This window comes from Colletes latitarsis, chromosome 9, assembly GCF_051014445.1.
Source record: "Colletes latitarsis isolate SP2378_abdomen chromosome 9, iyColLati1, whole genome shotgun sequence".
Lineage (NCBI taxonomy): Eukaryota > Metazoa > Arthropoda > Insecta > Hymenoptera > Colletidae > Colletes > Colletes latitarsis.
In genome coordinates this window covers 28,248,482-28,274,522 of record NC_135142.1, presented here as the reverse complement: position 1 = coordinate 28,274,522, position 26,041 = coordinate 28,248,482, and the positions used below count along the sequence as shown (strand labels likewise).

At 39.9% G+C, this 26,041-nt stretch overlaps 1 protein-coding gene across 1 annotated transcript; it reads right to left on the bottom strand.

Moving 5' to 3' along the window:
* Positions 1 to 79: 79 nt before the first annotated feature.
* Atet (ABC transporter expressed in trachea) lies at positions 80 to 18,406 on the bottom strand. Its single transcript, XM_076772997.1, has 12 exons — positions 17,655 to 18,406; positions 12,021 to 12,190; positions 8,092 to 8,315; positions 6,507 to 6,624; positions 6,237 to 6,426; positions 5,945 to 6,152; positions 5,676 to 5,852; positions 4,895 to 5,256; positions 4,646 to 4,814; positions 4,471 to 4,571; positions 4,120 to 4,275; positions 80 to 4,029 (listed from the first exon to the last, which is right to left on the bottom strand). The coding sequence occupies exons 1-12, from the start codon at positions 17,655 to 17,657 to the stop codon at positions 3,685 to 3,687; spliced, it is 2,223 nt and encodes a 740-aa protein (XP_076629112.1). The 5' UTR covers positions 17,658 to 18,406; the 3' UTR covers positions 80 to 3,684.
* Between the last annotated feature and the right edge of the window lie 7,635 nt (positions 18,407 to 26,041).

The following is a 26,041-nucleotide window of genomic DNA, read 5'->3' as shown; positions in this document are numbered from 1 at the left end:
GCCATTAAATCGCGCGAGCCTGGAACATCGATCGTGTTTTATTAAAGGTGAATGTATTGCTAATTGAATGACGCGATCGTCGTACGCATTATACAGATGTTTATTCATTTGTGCTTTAGTATAAACGTGACATTCCTTGCTTAGAACACGGAACATTATGTACTTGAAAATTTGTCTCGCAAGGATCTGCAGTACTCCCCGTCATGCGTGTGTAATTGTTTTATTCCCTTTCCCATGCACTTTTCTCTTATACACTCTCCGATGTTCGTACACACATGCGCACAGCCTCGCACACGTATACTCGTTTGTTCATATAAAATTACAATACTTGAAAAAAGTGTCGTGTACTGTACGCGATGCATGGTCGGATAATATGCATTGTACATCGACGTGTATGTGGTACGATTCTGTGTATGTATTTATGTATAATGTGTGTACGTGTATGTATTCTAAAAGCGAAAATTTTATGAATCAATTCTCCTATGCTGCGCATCTATATGCATACGTGGTGTGACATTATTTGAATATTTCGGCAGCAGTTCGAAGGTACTGCTCGCAAAGATAGTTGCGTGTAATTAAAAGTTTGCTTGTTCGTTAGTACAGTCTCAGCTCCGACGAGCTTTGAACACAATGCGCGCGGATACGTGTGTCGATCGAACCTGACACCCGTTACTGGTTTTCCGTCTGTCGGATAATTCCTGGCTACGATCACGATAGCGCGGCATTACAAAGACAAACCGAGAACTCGCGCAAAACTAAGGAACAATTAGCTGACTCTAACTCGGAACGAATGATAACTGTGATCTAGTTGTAAACGACCGTAACGCGCGTTTAGATCTCGGCTCTCTGTGCACGTTGTGTCTCGGTATTGTGATTTGCATCCGCAATTGTTAAAGGTTAGTATAGCAGCTATGTTACAGTAGAAGTAAATTGTTAATTCGATTCCGTATATTGTAAATCTCACTTTCGGTACGTGCTAGACGCGGGCCGAAATCTAAGCAGGTATATACATGTCTATACGTTTCAACGTAACAACGAACACTTTCTCGTTTTTTTTTTGTTCTTTTTTTTTTTTTCTTTTCTTTTCGGTACAAAAAAGCACAACTGTTACACTTTCGTCGTACCTAAACGATTTTACCGCGCCGTCTCTATATCCCGCTTTCATAGATCCCTATACTTACACCTCTCTATGTACATTTTACAGAATTCATTTTGCATGTACGCCAAACGATTGTTTGCTGATACTAAATCACAGACATTCCAAGTTACCATCATTGAAACGCATTTGTAACAAAATGAAAATAAATCAGACGATTCATGGTTAAGTTTCAATAGTGATGACTTGATCATGATACGATGTTTACTACTAGTTGTTCAACAACAATTAAAATGATAATAACAAAAAGGATAGAAAAAGAAACGAAATATTCGCACGTATAATGCAGTGTCTCGTTGTTTCCTGCCTAGATATTTTGTCAATCTGCTCACTTACGTTAAGAATATTAAGTAAAAGTACAAACGATAATAATAATACATATATATATGTATATATATAGCGAGTCTAAAAATATGGAAACTTCTTTTTCATCCCGCTTCCTACGATTCGTAAGATATAATTTCTTCAATTACGTTTTTACAGCTTAATTTACCATTTGCACGCGAAGCGTGAATTGTTCACTGGGTACAAACTTTTTATTACAGAAACGCTACGTCGGCGTACGTCGTTCGACGCTTCGAAAATCGTTCTACTTTGCGTAATAGTCGTAAAAATTTCTACAGTCCCTAGCCATCTGTGTTCGATCGATTTTTAGACTCGAAGGTGGAAATTAAAAGCGGACTAAAGTTCTGACAAAATTGAGAACGACTCGATCGAGTAAAGGAGTACGATTCTGAAGGTTTCGCGTTGAGAATTACTACGTTATTTAATAGTACGTATGCGATAAGTACTGTCGCTGCTTTACGTAGCTATCGCCTCGAATATAACAAGCGCGTATCGAAATTTAATTTTAATACGGTTTCAACCCACCCCTATCGGTAAGATAAATTAAGTATAACTTAAACTTCGAAGAAGACGATCGTATCGACGAAGATCGTTTACCCTAGACGACAAAATTATACGTAGAATTTCTATGTAATATTTGGAATATAAAAATATTTATATGACTATTATTTAACAAATATCATTTCTGTCCGTGGAGAACTTTAGTTTAGAAAGTTAAACCAAGGATAACAATATTCATCGACTATAACGTTAAGATTATTCTGTACTTGGCCGTGTTGCGACTTTGATAAATTGCTATACAGCGATATGAGATCCAATGCGAAGAAAACGAATCTGTGGAATTATAATTGATTTTCGTCTTATCAGTCGTTGAATAAATTAACCCGACGCGATACAAGCAGTGCATAGGCCGTGAAAATAATTCCTGTATAAGTTTCCAAAACCAGAATAATCTTATTAAATTCGCCTATTTTTTGTCTTTTTTTTTTGTAATATGTATGCTCCCTTCACCTTGCCTTCTCCTCCGCTCCCCACTGTAATTAATCGACTATATCGTAATAAATGTAACAATGTTCAGCACTCTCACTTAAAAGCAAACGCACAGGCAGCTAGTGATTGGTCAGGTGTGAGCTTTTTACAATACATGCTTACCATTTCCTTTTTTTTGCCGCTTAAACGTTATAGTTACCGAATTATAATTATTAATGGAATGACGATATGGGTAAGGATTGATCGCGATCACGTAAGAAATCATTTCGAAGTACAAATACACTATACATATAGTGCCTCGTCGATATATAGAAAAGTATCGGGCGCAGAAATTAATTTTTTGGTACCCCGACGATTCGGTTGAAACTTCTTACGCTCGACGAGATAAACGATTATTCGTCGTTATGTCTATTCGTTGGCATATCTACGAGGCACCATCTTCCATAGCCTAAGTGAATGTGGCGATCGATGTAAACACGAGAACAATAAAGAATCCGTTCTAACCATCGATCCGTAAATTCTATTGCTTATCTATTGAAAAAGTCTATCTTGTTCGCGTGATGCACACGCGCTCGTTGGAGGGACCATGAGTCTTGAATGGGCCTAAGGCTCCTGGCGAGTTTGTAGTAATTGGCTATAAATGTTTGCGTATCGATTCGATGCGTATTATCAACGGTGGTCTCGTCTCGATCTATTATCGATGATGTACAACTTGTCTCTAACTTCTGCGTAGTCTAGTTCATTAGAAATGCCTAAATGTTTCTATGCGTACGATTCTGTTTTCTAATCAGCCTTCCCGACATACTTGCCATGCGATGTAACGGCCATGACACACTTCGTTCCTAGTTTCGCGCTCAGAACGCATTATCGGGAATGTGGGCCTCGTTTTAACGCTACGAAGCATTTGCATCTTTGATGAAACGTTCTGAACGCGGTCTTCCGATTTCGTCGGTATTCGTGAACGCTCAGCGCGCGTTGCGTCGCACTACTTTCGCGCGTACGTGGTCTATTTTCGACGAGGAAAGAAACTGAGAATCGTAATTGTGAGTTTTGCGAAGACCATTTTTCGGCGGAACACGGTATGTACATCAGTTCGCGTTTCGATCGCGTGATCTTCGACGAGATCGAGGTGCGTCGGACACCCGTGACATCGTTACGTGTCAATTACTGATTACCTTCGGTCACTGCACGTTTTAACGAAGAGATCGTAACTTGAGTCTCAGTACAAAGTAGGCGATCACTCTCAAGATAAGCAGAAAACCTGCAAGCGCGACGGCGTCCATCCAGAAGACGCCGTCTTGCATCGACATCTCTTCGAGGAACTTCGTCGGGCTCTTGAAGTGGCAGTAGGCGTCGGAACACTTGAGCTTAGCACGATTATAACCATACACAGAGACCATGGTGCCCTCAAAACTGTACCTGACGTAACTCACGTACGAAAGAAACTTCAGATACTTTGGAATGGCATCGAAATTGACGAAGAAACCGGAGAACAGAACGATGGGCACCGACGAAACTGGCCCAATGAACACTCCGTTCTGAAAGGAGGAAGATACGTTAATTTTCTGATCGAGGGAACAACGATGAGAAATATCAAATGTGTAAATCGTACGTGAACGTAATATTACCTCCACACTTAACGCTGCACCTATCACTAAACCGATGGATTGAGAAACTAATGCTGTCAATATACATATAGTTAAATACATTATGAACCTATTCGTTTCCAATGGTTGCGACGTCATGAAATACACTATGACAACGTATGCTATAGAATACACTATCTGCAAAAAAAAAGGATTAATAGATTATGATCAGCGTACGTTTAAAGTGTATGCCAGTGGTTCTCAAACTTTCTTTAATCACTCTAATAAACAAATATTCAAGTTATCCACTTCTTTTTCTGGTGTTGCAAGGTGCAACTGGGAATCGTGCCTCCTATTTTGAAAACCACCGGGTATTATAAACGTTATATTTACTTGAAAGGGCAGATCAGCCAGGGTTCTCGCAAGATAGTAAGCTTTTACGGAATACCAATAATTTAAATGTTCTCTCACGAATACGGCCATTTCCATTGGAACTACATATCGGGAAACATCATTTACAAACATGATAACAGAGACGCAAACACGATGATCGTCGGGCGTTACTTACACGTGAGAATGGTAGGCATCATAGCGGTGAACATGAGAAACATCACCGTAAAGAAGACGCAACCGGCGTTACTCATTACTTGCGAGGCCTCGTTGCCGATGTCGTAATAAATCGCACCAATGAGAAACCCAACGATTATGTGCGAAATCAGCCTTACTCTCGTTAATGTCTGCGACAGCGAAAAATGCTCGATTAGGTGAAAGGTTGCCGTCAACAGGGGCTCGTTCTCGTAATTGTAAATGCACGAACCATGTCTCTTATTTGCGATAAGAAAATTCTCTTAAGGAGGATCCAAAATTGGGTACAACTATTCGTTGGAAAGCCGACTTTCATCTCTATGCTCTCCGCGCTGTCGAGCAAAGAAGTCGTGCAAGAAATCGGCATGTTGATCACCGTACCGCCGTTTGGTTGCTTCACCACGCCGTTTGGTATCAAGGCAGTTTCGGATTTCGTCTCCTGCTGCGGCGATTCCTTTGCTATGTCGTTCGATACAGTTTGCACCGCGTTAATCGTAGCCTGATTGAGCTGATAATTGGCGCATTTCCCGTTGTTCACGGCCATTACCAATTTATGCACACACTCGCCATGTTCGCCGCACGCCACCTCCATCACTGCGCAAAAATGTTCGCTATCTTATTTTTTATTCAAGGTAGAAGCATCGGTAGTGGACATCCTCGAGCCTTCTCTTCCCAAAAAGTGCTATAAACTAAGTGGTTCGCCACAGTGACTTCCTCTTTATCTCTACAGTATTTCTCAATGTATACAACAGCTTGCAAGAGCTCATTTAAATATCGACACACCCATTGGGGAAGTCTCCTTGTGAAATGGATCGAACGTTATATTAATTTCTTGAAGCAAGGCTACATTGTAAGAACCGATTTAAGATAGATGCTAAATGTGTAATTGCAAATCGCGTAAATTGTATTAACGGAAACATAAACGAACCAATCGAGTGTCATTAGCATAGATAAATTGTACGCGATGGAGGCCTTTGGGTATCATTGAAATTCTAGTTGCAATCTCTACGTACCATAATCCGCTGGATTGTGATAGCTAGGACACTCCAAACCCATCGATGACAAGAAGGGAACCAGACCTCCAACGTTCCCTTCGTACATACACTGCCCTTCGGCCAGAAGGTACAGGTGGTCGAACATCTCGAACAACCGAGCGCTCGGTTGATGTATCGTACATATGATCGTTCTTCCTGAAATAAATCAAGGGTACAAGCGTTTACGAACTACCCAGCAGCATTGTTGACAGACGATTATTACGTAAACGATTCTCTGTTACAGTTACCTCCTCTGCTTAACGATTTGAGCAAACTTAAGCATTGATAACAGGTCGAACTGTCCAAACCGGAGGTCGGTTCGTCGAAAAACATCACCGGGGGATTGTTCACGAGCTCCAACGCGATTGATAGCCTCTTCCTTTGGCCCCCGCTGAGACAATGAGTTTGCGTGTTGCTCGCGTCGCTTAGGCCAAGTGTTTCGATGATTTCTTCGATCTGCGCGCGGACACGGATTTACGTTAGAAAGCGTCGACTTTCAGAAATATTCTAGGAGGATGAAATCGAATTTCACCAACGCACCACTACTTTCTTCTCCCTCGCGCTGATGTCCTTCCCAAGCTTCAAATTCGCCGAAACCGTCATCGCCTCGTACACCGTTAAATGTGGCAGCAGACGATCGTCCTGCATTATGTAACAGGACATCTTCCGAAATCTTCTTAGGTTCCTGTCCTTTCCGTTTATCAGCACGGAACCGCTCAGGTGAGACGTTCTGGAAACGAGGAGAGCGACGTTACACGTAATACGTTTCTGATTCGGTAGATCGTGCGAATAGTCGAGGACGATACTTGCTTGTAACCTGCCAGAACGTTCATGAGTGTACTCTTCCCGGCGCCGGAAGGACCCATGATGGCAGTCAGCTCTCCCGATCGGAATTTCCCGTTCACGCATTTTAATATCGTCTTGTAACCTGCAACGTAAAATTACTTGAACAAATTGTCGATACACCGAACAGTTCTCATATTATAATTATAATTTTTTATAAGAGGTAAATCGAATAAGATGTTCGAACCAAATCGTGAGAGTTAGGGGGACACTTATTAGGGACAGGTAATTTTCTCTGCGACAGGGAGAAATCATTTCTCCTGGGTGTACCAGTTAGCGGTTATAAATAATCGCAGGTTGTAGGGTTAAGGTCGCCCACTTTTTTCCTTCGATTCCGTTAGCTCTCTATCGATCTATAGTTTCACGATTTACGTAACGTTTCGCATTGCCAAAATAGAACCCGCGGTTCTTGGCAAGTTCACCGCGTTCTCGCGGATAAGGCATAGAAATTTCGTTAAATCGCCGGTTTCACGGGCAGCTGGATCCTCCGGTTGCTAGTGTTCTGCACCGGGTGCAGCTGCACCTCTGAGGTGCATCTAGACCGCAACAGGAATCGGCCTGTACGGGCGTCCCTATTGATTCTTTTTAGCTAGGTCGTTCGCACGCGTTGTTGAACGAAATGCCTACCGAATGCGTCTTCGGATCATAGTACGATATCATCAATGGTTCAATTCCACATTCGACGACATTATACACGATTGTGTTTGGTGGAGCAACAGTGACTATGAATTTTTCCACTAATAAATAGAACGAGAATTTTTATAATAAATTTTAATAATTTCAACGCGTCGAGCAACTGTGACGATGACTAGCAAAGCGATACTGAATACAAACGATACATGGACTTGAACGAGTAAGAAATATGGCGGCTATGACAATCGAAGGCTAACTTTGACATGTTAAAATAGAACTATGATTGGAGACACAATTTTATTTTTAATTAGTTTTTAATACGAGTATGGATCGCGTGTCTAACTCGATATCACAAGACAAAGGGTTAAAAACAGGTATATCAAACGCGCGACCCATTTCACGGTCCGCTTGACCCTTCTATTATTATTTGTTTTTATTTATACTTCCTCAATAACTAAAGCTTTCCTCGACTATGAAGAATAAAGAGACCCGAACGATTAAGATTACAGAATTTTCCCTATATTTTAATAATCCGAGAAGACTTAATTTGTGTCCAGTTTTTCTCCGAAGCGACGCAGTCACGATTGATGCATTCTGTGCAAACGTGACGCATAGCACCTATTAAACTCGCTGAGACACTTCGGTTCGTAAAGATTCCCAGCCAATTTTTCTTTGTTCCAATTCCGTATTGCTCAAGTTTTAAATCGAGACCAAAATCGCAGTGGTGCTAAGCGATAATAGTAACTTGGTCCATTTACTCAAACAATAATATTAAATACCGAACAATTGAATTGAATTTTCACGAATCTTCCTACAAATTTTTAACATCGGATTTTGACACTTGGAGGAAATCGTTTGACGAGTTTTGGGGGATTCTGTTGGAATGTGGAAGGCTTGTAGGTATCGGATAGACACCAACCTCTCTTTCTTCCTTCGGATACGCTGTATGCCAGGTTCTTGAACTCAATGTCAACCGGTGGCCTCTTCGGAAGGTGCGTCAGTGTTACTGCCGGCCTCTTACCATCCTGGCCAGGACTATGGTTCGGTACCTTCCTCGCGAACATGCTGCTGCTACACATTGCAACCGCGGCGCCATTCGTCGCGCTGCCGTTGCAATTGCAGGGGAGATTGTTTTGCGAGTCACTGTAACAGAAGACAGAACGTTTTACGACACGCGATAAGAATCTTATTCCACGGTAGCGGTGTCCAAACTTTTCTACAACGCTAAACTCGAATTAACGTATCCGTGCAAACGACTACCACGAAACGAAAGTTTCTTTGCATAAAATATCATCTACAACAATTACATTTAGATTAGTAAGCTCTGCGACCCGGTGTAAGTTTTTTAGAACCATCGCGCTATGTTTTTATTCGTCATTCATCATTTGAAATTTATTAACACATTCGTTACCAAGCATTTAACTTATCACGTAAGTTGTGTGACACGCGTCTTGTTTATCATGTAATTTATGTAACATTTTAATTCTCGTCGTAAACGCGTAACAGCCGTGATTTGTATTATTTTTTAACATTTCTTTCTTACGTTTGTCGCATTAAAAAAGACTGGTTTTTATTGCACTGTAATTAACAAGTATCAGAATATAAATGGAATGTAAATGTAGAAACAAAAAAATGCACTGAAGGAACTGAAAAAGAAAACATACAATCCGTTATCCCGACTGTGACATAAAACGATCGTAAATATGTTATTTAATATATATTAACGTTTTTTGGTCTTTTTTGCTTTTTATTAAAAAATATGTTATCGAAAGTAAAACTGTTTCTTTCCCTAGTCTTTAACAAAGAATTTCTCGTACATTTCGAGAAATTGTGAGTCAGTTTTCATGCTTGGAAATTATTACAGAGCAATGCGACTCGTGCAGTTAAATAATTGTTGGCTCACGTTTCCGCGAAGCCTGCGTTTAAGTGAAACTAATAAAGAACGGTTCGCCCAACGCCTCTTTAACGAGTTTCAGGCTTTTGCTTTCTTTTCCTCGCGCGAAATTCTAAATACCCAATCGCCACGTACGTTTCACGGTCTCTTTTCTCGATAAGGAAAGACCTAAAGATCTCTCATCGCGCGTAAATGTATCGCGAAAAGATGTTCTACGTCACAACGTACGCGAATTATTTATAGACGGATATGTTGTGTGTAATCGAAACGAAAGGTTGAGTCAGAGTTGGAACAATAAAAAGTTGGTGCGAGCCACGGTATAACGAATTCCGATCTGGAAATTAGTAAACTTTATTCCCGTGTCAAATATTCATAGAACGAGCAACATTAATAAAATATATTCTTTGCAATGAAGCTGACGAAAAATCAGAAATAATATTCGTCCAATTCGAGCGGGGAATATAATGAGGGTTCGATCATGGTCCATTTTTCGCCACACGTGTCTCCTATCGGTTTAAAATGAGTTATAGAAGCCATACTAGACGAGCACATTGCGGTTTGTCATGTGTAATTTAATCTCCCATTTAATCCTAGTTTTAAGGTTTCGGTAAAATTGAGAAATAATCGATAGCAGAGTCGCGACTATAATCGTCGCCACAACGATCAAATACATTTTTATCAGCCTTCAAATTTCGTCAAATTAACTATCTCGGAATGTCCTATCAGATAATTAAATCGCGATTGTTTTGCGCTATGGTGACTCATCAGTTAACATAACAGCTGACTTTGACGTCAATGTTTTCTAAGCAGAATTAATTAACGCATTTTATAGATTTAACAAGAAATAACAAATTTAAATTCGTATTCTTTGATGCATGAAGCAATTCAAGGAGGACTAGTGTGGCGTCGCCTCTCATGTTCGCCACCAGAGGGGTCGCGTTCTCACAAGCGCTCGATCGACCCCTCGGTTGCTCGACCAACTTCCTAATATTCCAGTTATCTAAGGCAGGGCCTGCTAGAAAGCCTTAATGATGAGTCCCACTAGCAGGCCCAGACGAAACGCACTTCTTCCTCCTTATTTCTACATGGAAATGATTTAAAAAGTTCGTTTATCAATTCCTACTACAAACGTATTTTTCTTTTCCGAAATCAAATATTATATCAAACAATTTATAACATAATTTCTTCCACGAGATGAGGGTCCCCAGTATACACTCATGTAAACACTACACGAATGCTATTTTATTCCACGCGATACGAATTAAATGGCAAATTGCAGAAGTTCCTTTATAAGTTTTCAACGATTTCGTATCTATGGACAGCGAGCGGTGCACGACGAAAGAAACGAGGAAAAGTGCTCTTCGACAGAGCCTAAGTTTTACCGCGATCAATGGGAGAACCTTGAGTTCCGTTTTAGACATATTTGGGATGTACATACGTAGCCACTTCGCGTGTTCGATGTCGACTCGATGACCGCGCTCTATCTCATTCATTGTTTGCACCATGAAACATCCGATAGAATAGAATAGTAGTTTAGTTCAGGGCGTGAAAGCAAAGGTCACGGATGCAGAACAGTTGCTTGGAATTCGATGATTTCATTCTGAATATCATTATTTATTTGTGACCGTCCCGTTAAACGTGCTCGACGTTAATCACAGAGCATCGTAATCGTAGATCAAAGTTCAAACAATCGACTTGGCAAACCTCCTTTCGATATACTATAGTAATTATTTAAAAGATATAAAAGGTCGCTGTTCTTCGCCATAGAGTCTTTTACAATATTCTTTATGCCATAGTATAGACGTACTACAAAGATGAACATATAACATTTATACGATCAGAACTTTTTTAATTTTGTCGAAAAATTCGTCCACCTACTCGAATTTTTTTCTCGAAAGTACATAGGATTTCGAGGGTATGTCTATTCACCAAAAATGATTGTATTTGACTCCCTTGCTAAAAATAATTTTTCCAGAATGATTTGAAATTTTTTTCATAACTGTTTAATGAAACCTCGATCGAGAAATTGAGATTTATTTTGATCTCTAGAATCGCCTATTAAAATTTTTCCCAGAGGTGGCTGAACACCCTGTATAGTACACGTGTGTCTGAACAGCATAAGAAAACAGACTTTCTTGTAGCAAGAAAGTGGACATACAATATGCGTGCCACGAGCCATCGAAATACTAAGTAAAGCAATTAAGTAATTGACTCAATCTTTGTTTACTTTTAAGGGTACGAGTCTCTTTCATCGCTGCTTTTGTCACCGCTCGTCGCTTGCGATGCAATTTCGTTGATACGAAATCTATTAGCGAACGAACAATTTAGCGAGGAACAGGCTGGGCAGTTATTATTACAAACTGCTCGAAAAGATATCATTGAAACTCCGAATTGAAGCAAACTAATGAAAAAGCAAACTTCCAGATCGCCGTATTCAGTCCGTCTTGTACAATGCTTTGTATACTGTTCTGCATCATTGTACGAACGTACGGGACTACTATTCGTGTCTTGCCTTATTCACGATGGAACCTTAAAAAAAAAAAAATACTGTCTCGATTTAGACGATGTTTCAGGGTCAGAGAAAGATGCAATCGCTTAAGAGGCATGTGCATATGCTTCGTTTAAATCTACAGGAGAAATTCCGTAAGAAACGATCGATGAAGATAAACCGTAGTCCAGGCTTATCCTCTTTTGTAAACTTTATACCCGGCCCCGTATGCAAATCCAAGTCGCTCGAAATTCAAATATCTATGCAACTTGTAATTCGTAGTATTCTTTGGAGACTCGACTCGCTATGTAAATACGTATCGCGGCAACGAACCTTTGCGATTCTTCGTCGGCTTGAACTCTGACAAAGGCAGTTTCTTGAAACGTTTTACCCACGCTATCAGATTTCTTCATAGCAAAACTATTTTTTTCTAACGTAGACAAAACTTTGTTCTTAAGTAATTTACCTGAATACTGCATTGTTGAGGTTTTCCAAATGTAGCGTGGGTGGAGGAGACTTGATCGTCACCTGGTGACTTCCGCCTGGTATGAACTGAACTTGCTCATCGCCGCTGTACCTGGATCCTCCTCCGCCGCTCAGAGTGAGATTCTTCAGATCCGCCATCATCTGCTGATGCTGAAACAACAAGCCCCATTGAACGTCCCCGCGTTCGATCATTCTTTGTCGCGAAACAAAGAGAAATGTTGTTGCGCGTCGACCAGTCACCGAGAAGTTAATCGAGGCGTCACGCGAGAACGTGCGTCAGGTAACGTATGTACAAAGAACGAAAGGCCTTCCTCGGATAGACGAAACTTTATTATACCGATTCAACGTCCAACCCATTTTTATTTGTCCCTAACACAGGTCTCTTATGTCGTTATTAATCACTAATAAAAATATCACGTAAAGTCGTTATTAATATATCGCGGTCGGACGAACTGGAAATACAAATTGGTGATTTTCGTATTTGTCGCGACATGGCAGCCAGGTACAAATTGGCCAAAGTGGGTTTGACACGACCGTACTAAATGACATCGACTATTGGCCGATGTACCGTATTGGCACGCATCTACTTTGCGTACATCCGAAAACTACCAAGCCAACGGTGCATTCCGACGCGTCACGTTTCACGAGGAAGGACTCTCGTTCTCGTCGATATCGATAAGGTATTTTCATCGCGCGAGACGCGAATTTCGAACAGTCCCTGAATCCCGATGCTTGTAAACAAACGAATGAAGCGTCAAACATTTTGTCAGGCGAGCGCGGCAAAGCACGACAGGAATTTCATCGCCGACGCTCTGAAAGAGTCCTCCTGAGGATAGCATCGATGAATCATGCGCATTTAAAGCAAGTTCTTTGGAACTGTCAAAACGAGCTCGCGGACAAAGAGCTTTCTCCTTTTTGCCCCCGGAGCTGCGTTTTCTATCCTTTTAGGTTTTATTGCCGCGCATTAACGGGAGGATAAGTCCTAACATTATCTGTCACGTTGCCGAGAGGTGAATAAATCCACGGTCAAGTCGTTGAACAAAGTTCTGTACTAGGTGCGATATACCTTGAGTAATTATCGTAGAAAAAGTTCTCGAAATTTCTGGGACAGATATTAGTTGACGATTATTTAAGATAAATGGGATTATGGGATAATCAGAGGAATGTAAATCGGTAATGAAATTTCGACACGATCGTAATAGAACGGTAGGATAAAACTAGTAGCGATATTAAGCGTTTATCGTCCGATCGTTTAGGTCTGGCAAGTAAATAACAATTATCTTGTCGATGGCCTACGAGAAACGATGTATACGAAATGGCACTCGAGATATGAAATTGACACGAAAATGAAAAGCTTGCCAATAAACGTGATGGACCGCTTGATCGATCTTGTATAAGTTGAATTACAATTTAACGATTGTATTGGTGCTGTAAAATATTCGGATCTCGAAGGAACGTTAGACCTTTCGTGTGATCTATTATGCAAAGTCTACATAGATTTTCCGTCTAAAGGCTTTTAATCCTCTTTTGAAGATAACGAAAACAGTAACAGTGGAAATTGGCATAACGCCAGGAAAGAACACCTTCTGTGTTAAAGGGGTATTCTAGTCTACGAAAGAAGGAGACGTCTTTGAAAGTTTTCAAATCGAAAACTATTCTATGATATTGGGTCGAAACTTTGCACCGTAATTGACACGTGTCTTATTAACTTAAATAAATTTTTTCATACAATGATACATAATAGCCAATACACTTCTGTTATTGCTTTAACACCTGCCTTTACCAGACATTTTTCCAACGATCACTTCCGATATACGTACTGTAATCAACACCTGCATGATAAAGCTGTCATGTCTTTATTATTTTTAAACAATTTTTATAAAGTCATTCAAGAGCATTATCATTCAATTTTCTGACACTAAACTGTCTGAAAATCGAAACGATTCATTTTTACGAAATTTATTTGTATTTTCCATTCGTGGTTGAATAAAGCTCAAAAAGGCTTTTCTTTAGTCAAAAAATTCATAAAAATTCCGTGTTTTTTTATTCACTTGACCGGAAAGTATTCTTAAGTGATCGTACGGAAGCGGCCATCGAAGTTCGTTCCACTTGTAATTGTCTGTTTTCTAGACTTTATTTTTTCTTAATGACAGATAATAAAATAGGAATTAATATAACTCGTGCGCTGTTGAACATTTCAATCACAAGTGCTATCGTTGCCACTCGATTACGAGTACAAAGTATAGAAAGATATGATAAGGAACATTGTTGCATGGATGTTACAATTCTTTTAAGATATTAATGAACAATCATTCAGGGATCAATGATAATTTCGTTCGATCGATCAGGCGAACTTTGTTCTCTCTCCGCGATCTTCTGCGAATCACAGTGATGTTAAGTACCAAACATCATTCTACAATGTTACATTTGCGAGTAAGATTGGAAAATATTTATTTAAACAATATCAATCACTGTATAATACCTGATAAGACGTTGGTTTATTATTTAAACATGTGTTGTGTATTGATATACGTATCTAAAATTTTTATTCATTATTCGTATCATAAAATTTCCTCAACTGGGACAGCATTGTTTGTTCAATCGCGTGATGATCAACAGTCGTAATGTTTCGAAGAAATATGCAAAGCACGTTGGAGGCAACCATGGTGGGGATTAAACAAGCACGTGGCATGTGTTATAGTAGCGTGGATTGTGAAGCTGATTGCAATACGTGAATTGAGACGACAACAGAACTAGCGTTGACCCTGCGCCGCGAAATATAAACATGATTATTACTTAGGATATGCACGGCACAATAATGACAATGTCCATACATTTTTTAATTCTAAATATATACAAAACACGAGCGTTGGAAGAGTCACGAAAACAGATACATTATTTGAAATCGCAAGTCATTATGCATGATGTCTATAATTCATTATAATAATAAGATAATAGTTTTTCAGAACAGGTTCAAATAATAAACTGTACAAGAAACAGGAAATGCAAGTAAGCTCAACAACAAGATGGTTTTCCTACTTATATAATTAAAAATATGCAATCGATCTTGGTTAACGTTAATATTTGTTTAATACAGTATTAATTGATATTCAGAAGAGAGCCAACGTGGACGGGGGTCAGACTTTTAAATCTATGAATACACAATATATTCTGACATGTATCTAAAGGCTTCACGATAAAGTTAAATGTTTTACCATATCAATCGTTTATAGTATTGTGATAAGTATTATTATAAATACAATATAACCAACCGATGAAAAGCAAGAGGAACAATTTTCAGTATTTATATTTTATCTAAACTGCAACGGTATACAAATATATTTTTTTCTTCCGTCTTCGTCGTAACCTGGAAATGAAATGGCTAAATGCGAACACGTTCATAGCACGTTTTCGCGGAACAGATACCTGCGCGTTTTCGAGCTTTCACGTGGCGAGACGATTGTTACGAATCGATGAATATTTGATATCTGCGCCGATTTCGATCGTTTTTATCGAAACATGTACCCACCAGCGAACGAATGTGTTTAACGATCTCGTTCGTCTGTAATGAGTTTCGTGCTATTATCGTCGGTAACGATCGAACGGTCCGCGATTGCCACAAACACTCGTACGGACGGTCAAGGATCGCGTACGATATTTTTGTCGCTCGGCCAACAAACTCGTAGACGCATTATGGTACGATATTCTCTCACGCCTAAATCGGTCTGGATCGCAAAGGTTCAATGGCCACGATCATCTTTAGAATCCACGGTTTCTGTATCGCGACTGTTTCCAAACTGTTTCAAAGCCACTCTAAAAATAAGAACAATTATTTAATTTAAAATCAGTTATTTGTTCGTCGAATCTAAAAGACTAACAAAAGGAAGCTTTTAAGCAAAAAACTGTTTGTAGAACGCTGTCATTGACAAATAAATGATATTTACCATATAATGATTATGATTAAATTTCCCAGTGATAGGTGTCATGGATCGGTATCAGCTAGAACTTTCATTTTCTTTGTACGAAGCATATCGTTCCTGAGGAGTTTAAAATGGCGTAAGAAAAGTACACTTCTACGGTTGTTAACTTCTTGAAACGTAGAAAATTTATGGCGATCGAGAATTACCAAATGTGCAAGATTTGTACGTGCATTATTTGGTCTTATCGAGCATAGCGATTACGACGATAGTCTGTTCTGAAATCTCTGAAATAGGAGACTGCTGAAGCGATTACTCGCTTCTAAGGCAAGGTTTACTGGGTCAGCCCTACTGACGAGTCCACCAGGAATACCTGGACAGAATGCCAAATTATTTTCATGATCACTATGCCCGATAAGACCAGATAATCTACATACCAATCTCTACCAAGAGCAACAAAATTGATATCTTTTTCTATCATGATCGAGCAATTTTTTAAGACACGAAACAGATATTATTTCTCATTTTAAAATGGCACATTATGCACATTTCTCTACACGAAAATATTCTTTTCGTACCCCCTTGGATCGTAAGTTGCCCTCTATAGAGGTCGTGTTCCCTATGGAAAACACTGCTATAATCTCTTCGAAATAAACTCTGATTGTAGTCGACACGGAATTACGGTTTATATTAGTTGGACTCGACTGTATTTCTTAACCTCCTCATGCCTTTTGTACACTGTACTTTACGTAGACCGATAGATCATTTTTCAAAACAAAATAATTAATTTTAATTGAAGTAACGAATGCCGTATACCTACGATACATTACATAAAATTCAATTCTGAAACGAACTCATTTATTCTTTCTGCTTTTCTCACGTAAAGTACAAAGAAAAAAAATTTAGTCTCTAAGAGGTTAAGGAGCACGTGTAGCGTGCAGAATCGCGACAATAAAGCGTGCTCTTTAGGGCATCGATCCAGCTCTAGTCTGTCTTATTCCGTGGTATCATCAAATCTTTATTTCGCCATAATTCCCGAATAATTTTCCGTCCACGTGCACCGAGGATATACCCGCCTTTAAAATATAGCAAAGCTTGCGACGAGTCACGTTGGACATAACTTTTTGCATTGGAAGCATCGAGTGTCGTGCCAAGAATCGAACCCCGGGAACTATTATTTTTCTTCCGTAACTTTGGAAAATTCGCGACAACGGCACGGTGCACAATGCAATCAATGATTCACGCGATATATGCACTAAATTGATGTGCTTTTCCTTCGAGTCATCGTAAATAAAATTACGGTAGTGGTGTGCTTCGTCGAGCGTGTATTTCAATTATAGAGACGGGAGTGGAAGAAACATTGAGAAGGACCGTGAAAAATAAGTGGGTCATCCTGTAATATGCAAACAAAACGATCCAACGCGACACATGTAGTTAAGTGCCATGAAGTTAGAAATCGTTCGAACGAAGGTGCCTGTCAATCGTACGTCCGCGACTCTTTGCGACCACTCTGCGTTCCGATACAAGGTTAGACGAGCGAACAACGGAAAGCGGGGGACAAGTCCTAGTCCCCCGGCGGACAAAGAAAGGCGTTTAACCCCTCTATCAGAGCAGGAGCGAAGGATAAGTTGTCAGTTGGAAATCTGGCGGAAGCAACGTAGGAAAATAACGCGTGCAGGGAAAGGGGATCAACTCACCATCCGTCGAACGTGGATTCGATATTCTAGCGACGTCCGAACTCATGCCCTAACGATGACGCTGTGCATCCTCTGTTTCTCCGCCCCTTGTTCGGTCGCTCCACCATGCACTGCACTCCCCGTTTCCAAGAGAATCGTGATCACACGGTAATCACAGTACTAAAGTAGAAGTTCGATAGACCCCGATGTATGTATATATACACACATATATGCACGTCTATATATACATACAAACGCATATATCGTTACGATGTGCTTTTAATCCTCGCCTTCGTTTTCCCGACGATCGATGAGGTGTTTTCCGAATCGCGAAGCTGCATTCGTCCCCGAGGGATGTCGTCCGCGATTGTTCTCAGTTTTCCGTGGGTTCCTCGGACCCCGCGTACACGCACGCACACGCGACAGAGACGAAACCGCGAACGCGGCCAACCGATCCGCGCTGCGAACTGCGACTGACAGCTCGAGAGAAACGATCAGCCGACGCAACACACCGTACTGGAATCAGCTGTCGCGCTGTGCACCACCGTTCGCCTCCACCAACGAAATGAACTGAGCTGTTCGTGTCGAAAGCCAGGGACGACTACGATAATCAGGGCCCTCTACTTCTCGCGCGCTCTCCTACCGTCCCCCGCGGCTTCTTGACTACGCGCCGCCGGGGAGGAGCTGCTACCCTTTCATTACGTATGACTCAGACCGTTTCTTTTCAGCATCAACTGATCCCGAGAACTGTTCTGACAACTGACCGCAATGAAATCTGTTAAATTCGTTCCCCTAATACTTTGAACCGAGCAACGCCTGCGCTACAGTTTCGCAGCGGTTCGTTTGAAAACTCACCACGAAACGGAAACGGACCAAATGGTATTCGAACGACAAATAAAAGTACCATACAACCGCGGTCCCTGGTGTTGATCTATCGAACTATCCGTAACCATTTCATTTTTTTTAATTTAATAGTAAATATTTCAGAACATTTTTAACTTAAACGATATAGACATTATCACAAAAGAATTGCATTATAAAATAATGTGTGTATGATCTAATTTCGAAGATTGCGATGATTAATCAGAGAAGAAATTCATTTTGTAAGCCGATCTCTGGTTTGTATTCCAACGAGTAACGAATAAACAGTTGTTCATTTTTTATTTTGTAAGATTAAAAATTTATTCAAGATTGTTGCGTTGTTATGTCGCCGGAAGTGACGCTCTTGTTGAGAATAGTACACGTGAAACCGTTAATTAGATTCGTTTTTCTTAGATGGCAACTATACTATCTTACGTAAAAAGCTGCCGAGGTTCCCAAGAAAGGAAGAACCGATGACTATGAAGTTTTCGGAATATTACACCCCGTTGAAGCGATTCTGTATAATGATACCACAGATCAAGTATGGATCGTTTCTTTGTAATTTGCGTGCACGACGCGAGACGAGATTCGAAGGCCAAAGATCATAGATGAACAGAGTTTTATCGAAATAGTAGATTAGAATTAATTAAATAATCGACCTTTAGAAATGTAAGTATAGTAAACATTGTAATTAGTCGAACGTTTCCAGTTCTTGATCTTCGACCTTTGTTCCAATTTATACAAAATGTATCAATGCACAGGTGTCTAATTATAAAAATATTCGTTAGATACACGTAGACACACGTGCCTTCAGGATTCTAATTTGTATTCAACGAGTAACGGGAAAGAGCATCGTTTTACTTTCATTTGGACGAGAATTTTTGCCTGTTTCCGCCATCGATTACTATCGACGCAATCAGAGGCTCGACGTTGCCGTGGCGAAAAATTCCGTTCGAATTTCGCGAGTTTCGGCGTCGTGTTGGGGGCGTCGGGACGCCGCAGCTCGTTCCTGCGTTTTCTCGCGCATGTACGATATTGTACTCGGTCGTCGTAGGGTCGAGATTCCCGCGACCGTCCACGTGAATTTCGACCGCGGTGGCGTCGTTGTTCCGCGGGTCGCGAGACGTAGAAGGGGTAAATGACGGAAAGGAGAAACGAACCAAACGTGTTGGAAAGATCGAGACAAGGAATGGCGGAGCGTGAAACGGAGTGGTAGAAGGAAAATGGAGGGGAAATAGCAAAGGAGAAAGGAGAATGAGTTACCACATGCTGCGGGTCGATACTCTAGCACGAAACTCGACGCTCGGTGCAAGTGTACTGATCGAGTTCGCTAGCACCGACGATACGTTGTTCGACTTGCCACGAGTGCAAAGAGAGAGACGGATAGATGTACCAGACGATCGTGAACGAGGGCTATTGCACTTGTGAATGAAGATCGAAGTTTAGCTTCGGTTCTGACGCAAATGCCTGTCTCTCTGAGTTTCCAGGTGTATGGTGACTCGCCACTGAAACTTGTTCCTCACATTTTCTCCTACTCGTACACGAATAGAATTTAGACGTCTACTTTGTATCGATGACCGTTGTCAGAAGGAATTTATTGTACCAAACTCGTATGCACTAAGAAATTCAGAACTGAGCGAGAAGAAGGAATGAAAACGAACGCATTGAATTGAAAATGAGGAACAAAGGAACGGTGTTAGTCATATGTTGATCCTAACCTAACCTGAGACTGAGTAGAGTTTACTTAAAAATTCAAGTTGTGGCGAATGTAATTTACTTATAACAGTAACACAGACCATTAATTCACAAGCTGTCTATAGTACAAGAAACCGTAATGAAATGGTAAGAAATGTAGTTCTTTAAATTGTTGAAATTTATCAGATATAAGATTGAACACAGAAAGTTATAATTATATCGAAGTTAATCCGCGATAATATAATCGTACGAGACATCTAACGAATAACATTGCAAAGTTGCAAAGATTCACGACCAGATAATGCAATATTATCGGTAGATATTAAAATCTACATTATAAAAACATATCTCAAAGACGCGATCCGAGAAATATGTACTGCTTTCATGAATCTTTTAATAATATAGAATGCAAACCAAGTAGAATTAACCCAGACATTTTTCACGTAAGAATTTGTTATGTGTAGACCTCGATTATTGCAACCTCGGTAACTGAATGGTGTCAACAAGTGGAAGGGATGGTTGCTACGTAACAACTAAGTTTGAAGACGCTACGCATGAGCCATAAATAGTAGGGATACGTCGTATGAAGTCACTTCTCATTGGATTGGTAAGTTTGATTATATTGTTACTATACAGGGGGGTTCGGCCACCCCTGGGAAAAATTTTAATGGGAAAAATAAAGAATACCAATTTGTTGATGGAGGTTTCGTTAAAAAGTTATTAACGTTTAAAGTTCCGCCCGTATTGAATTTTTTTCTCGAAAATGCGCAAGATTTCGAGGGTATGTCTATTCACCAAAAATGATTGTAATTGACCCCCGCATCCGAAAATAATTTTTCCAAAACGATTTGAAATTTTTTTTTTCCGTCGAAAAATATCACAACTTCTCGAATTTTTTTCTAGAAAGTGGGTAGGATTTCGAGGGTATGTGTAATGACCAAAAATGATTACAATTGACCCCTGCAACCGAAAATAATTTTTCCAAAACGATTTGAAATTTTTTTTTCCGTCGAAAAATATCACAACTTCTCGAATTTTTTTCTAGAAAGTGGGTAGGATTTCGAGGGTATGTGTAATGACCAAAAATGATTGTAATTGACCCCCACAACCGAAAATAATTTTTCCAAAACGATTTGAAATTTTTTTTTTCCGTCGAAAAATATCACAACTTCTCGAATTTTTTTCTAGAAAGTGGGTAGGATTTCGAGGGTATGTGTAATGACCAAAAATGATTACAATTGACCCCTGCAACCGAAAATAATTTTTCCAAAACGATTTGAAATTTTTTTTTCCGTCGAAAAATATCACAACTTCTCGAATTTTTTTCTAGAAAGTGGGTAGGATTTCGAGGGTATGTGTAATGACCAAAAATGATTGTAATTGACCCCCACAACCGAAAATAATTTTTCCAAAACGATTTGAAATTTTTTTTTTCCGTCGAAAAATATCACAACTTCTTGAATTTTTTTCTAGAAAGTGGGTAGGATTTCGAGGGTATGTGTAATGACCAAAAATGATTGTAATTGACCCCCACAACCGAAAATAATTTTTCCGGAGCGTGAAAGATTTAATGGAAATGTGGTTTGAATAATTTGACTCGCATTAAGGCCGCAATAATTTAACTAAAGAGAGTCGTATGCAACTCGTGCGCAGCAGGTTGCTGACCCCTGTTTTATTGGATTAAAATACAGTGACTATAAAGATATTTTCAAATGTTTTTGTACATCGTATAGTAATCATTCTCTGGTCTTTTTAGCAGATTGTTTCGTATCATTGAAATACGAAGCTATTCTCTAAGCCTAATTTTTTTGTACTTGCTTTTAAGTATTGTTTAAAAGTGATTATACAGACATAGCGGGGACAATGTATAGAAATTTATAAATTCTAGTAAACAAAACTAGTGTGCCAGGTGTTTCTCAATGCCTTCGCGAAGAAAGCATGACACAGTTTTTCCGAGAAGCGAACAGAAGTTATGTTGAAAGAAACCACATATTTCGCCCGCTATAAAACGCTGAAATCGTTTCGAACAGAATTTTATTGCGCGCTGCACTGTTTTTGCCTATTAGCTACTTTCTGTGGGGAACGCATAGAGTTTCGCGTCGATTTTACGCTTTGCTTGCGACGATTCTAGAGGCGTGCAAAATTTCGTTCTAACGATAGATAATTATCACCAGAATATAGCAATTCATTCGTGATTACAGCTTCCTCGAAAATTTGCATACTTATTTTTGCATAAACATCGGGATCACATTATTTCCTAAAGAAATATGCTAACGAAAGGGCGGTGGGGAAAAAACTCGCGTTTCTAGTGTCCTTGATTTTTCGAGTGCTGTCGACGCGAAAAAAAAACTGACATAGTTTCGTGTTTAATACGAGTACTGCTCCTTGCATAATTGGTGAAAATTAACGCCGACCATCTCGTTAAATTTAGGTCTATAAAATCGTTTTTATAGTTTCATGGGCAACATTCTGCGTTTATAGCACTCGTTACTTTTCTTTCTGCTTCTATTACATTAGCATTAAACTCTGTATATTGGATTTTACGGGCAATATTAGGAAGGTAAAGGTTGTGGATGACTTTGAGTGTGAATTATAGTATTTAAGTGTAACAGGATTATTCGCGAAGCCATTTAAATTTCGATCGAAATTAGGTGCACGCGATTTTTGTTACCATCGTTCTAGAGTAAAACAAGCTATTGCACTGTATAGTTTTCGAAATAGTATTTCATCCAGTTTTCGCGAGAAACGTATGCGAGATTCGATTATATTTCTGATTCGTCGTCTTGTTATTGTTATTCTTATCATCTGTAACGGACACGGTCGAAGTTCGCGTTCACAGCATCCTTTTTCCGCGTCATCCAGTCACGTTTTCTTTGTTGACTCCCACCGTATGAAAAACGGTGCCGTTGCACGCAGTGCAGGCGCATCAAACGTCATATTTATCTATGTTGATCCGATAAATATGTGGCAAATTGAATTACTAAATGTTCTGGTTTGCTCGCGGAACGTGCACGTGACGAGACGTGTTTCATCGATGCGTTTTACGCGCACCACGCTTGTGTACGGAAACGTCTGGGTAGAATCTTTACACTCTTGCAAGCCAATTTTTGCGTAATCGACATGTCTACTCCGGTAATCTATTTTTAGGGAAGAGTCTGCTCGAAATTGTCGTTGAAATACCGTACACGCGTGCATCAAATCAAGGTAAAAATAGAGCACAACGCGCTCCCCGAGCCGAGCTAAAAGAAAACTTTCGTACTCGGTTTCTTGGAAAACAAGGAAAACTGAGCTTTCATTGTAACAAATTTTCACTTATCTTACTATTTAAATATTTAACGATGGGGCTACTTATTATACGAGAAATGAATATTAAAATTAAGCGTATCGTTACAACCGATTTCAAAGGAAAATCGACACGCGAGGCAAGATTGTTACGGCTTTAGAGCAGATAGGGTAAACTGGCAAGTTTGATCGTTGTTTCTAAAATAATTAATACTATAACAGGTTCAAAATGCTAAGTAAACATTTAAGGGACTATAAGTAAAACTGTGGCAGAACTCTGATTATTGCAATCTCGATTATCGTACGAGAACTTCGTTGCATTGGGTTGACAAGTGAAGCGGGTGGTCATTCATCAACGAGTAAATTTGAAGGAGGAAGTGACTGGTAGTAGTAAGTGAGGACTCCTTCTCATTTCATGAACCCCGATCGCCGCAGGAAGTTTCAGCCTCATTTTGCTGGCAATAATCGCATTTCTGAACCGACCAAACACGTTTCGAAACCTAATCAACCGATCGAGATGCATTGTAGGAGGTCAAGGAAGAATTTAGAGAAAGCCTGGGTTGTTCGATTATTCACATAATTTTCATTACTTACACGCGACTGGTTCTGGTTCTATGCTTTGCGTTTTACCAGTCAATTAACTAAAACACAAAGATCGAGAAATCGACGGTACGCGCGCGTACTGTAATCTTCACAGTAATTTTCAAAGAACTTGTTCCATCTTCCTCTGAGTCAGATGCACGTGTCCCTGGTATCTGTTCGCGTGCGCATCCTGTGTTTCGTATAAAATCGCGTACACGGTGGAATATTAGCCTTCGTAATTGTTATCTACTTCCTCTCTATTTCAGAAATCTAGTTTTACTGTAGAACTAAGTGGATAGATACGAGGCTACCTAACAGCCTAGGTACCGCTAAAGCAGACCTAAAACTTGTTGTCTACTGGAGAGTTTTGCTCCTTAGAGCTGATATCAAGAGTAAGATTCTCTAGTCTACATCCAGCATTAGGGATCTTCAAGCTGGGAGGATAGATACGAGGCCACCTAACAGCCTAGGTAGGGCTAAAATAGACCTAAAGCCTGTTGTCTATGGGATAGGTTTTGCTCCTTAGAGCTGATGTCAAGAGTAGGATTCTTTAGTCTACATTCAGCATTAAATATAGCGTACAGTCGTATACCTCTGAACAACGTTATCCGTACCCGTAAAAGGTTTTTCTCCTCCCATCGTTCGCTCTTAGCGCACATCTGTGTTCGCGAGCCCATCTTCTATTCTCAGAAGGCAAAATTTATGAACGCCTATGGAAGAAAGGCCTCCAAGACCTCGCATTCCGTGTCTTCGACTGCGGCTGTATAATTGCATAGTTGCTATCTCGTTGCAACCGCGGTTTACACGCTTTTTCCTCCTTTTCTCAGTATTTCGCGTCATGCAATTTGTTCATCTCTGACCAGGTCTCGATCGAGATACGCATTCGGTTGCATGACAACAAATTAATATCCGTCGCTGTTTCTCATTAGAAATGACTTTGCATTTTAATAGTGTTCGATTTTAATTCCCACTCGATAGTGTATCGTTGATTCAGAGACTATCGTGTCGCTCTGATTACTCGGCGCGATGCACTCGCCGCGATGCTCGGTGCAACTGCACCCGATTAATGTCTGCATCGCGAAAGGCGTATACGCAATCGGATGCATTCGAACAAAGGATCGTGCATCCGATCTCACTCGAAAGTGACGTCGTTTAAACTCGACTCTTTGTTGATCCTTAAAACAAACAACAAAAATTAGAACATTATCACTATACTGTATTTTGTTTTAATTATAAATTGTACGTACGGTGCAAAAAATAATTCTATTATTTTTCTTATTGAACACTACATTGTTTCTGTTTTCTTTCGAGTCGAGAGATTCGAATGCTGTGACATGAAGTCGGATTTCAGTTGTTCAAGAGCGAAAAGGCAACTGTGAGTCTTTCTCTTTCGATTCCCGCGAGATGGTACGAAATTACTTCGGGCAACTTCGGAGAATCGAGAAAGAGGGCATGTATCAGTTTGCCTTTGTCGACTTTTTAATGTGCAACCACAGACGATGTATACGAATAGACCTTACACCTTATGGACTTTCGTGGTCCAATCTGACTGCCATACCGACCTGATAATTCAGGGGTGATTTTAGCGCCCTCTTCTCATGGATGGTGGTCAGTTGACAAACTATTCACTGAATTAGTATTGATGGGATTGAAATTCATTTTTAAATCTGTTGGTAATATTACAAATAGCACGAAAATGATAATGGGGGTTCGAGACCCCATAAAAATGAGTCGAAAAAATACATTGGGTAAAAGATCCACTCGTATACCTCGTCTGACAATGCTCTAGAATCTTTCATGAATCAATGAGAATCAAAACTAACATAACGAAGAAGTTCTATATTCACGATGACCTATGCAAGGCGGATCGCAGCCAATTTGCTAATATTATTTAGTTTTTAATTAATAATTGCATTACCCAGCTAAGAGTGATACGATTATTAATTAAACGTAAATAATATTACCCAGGTCTCACCACGAGGAGGTTG

Bases quoted from the DNA above. Each gene is read 5' to 3' on its own strand.
- Atet (XM_076772997.1), bottom strand. The intron at 6,625-8,091 runs GTTGGTGTCTAT...TTTACGTTGCAG, and splicing joins ATCCGAAGGAAGAAAGAGAG to GTTACAAGACGATATTAAAA. The intron at 4,276-4,470 runs GTAAATATAACG...TTTTTTTTGCAG, and splicing joins TGGCTGATCTGCCCTTTCAA to ATAGTGTATTCTATAGCATA.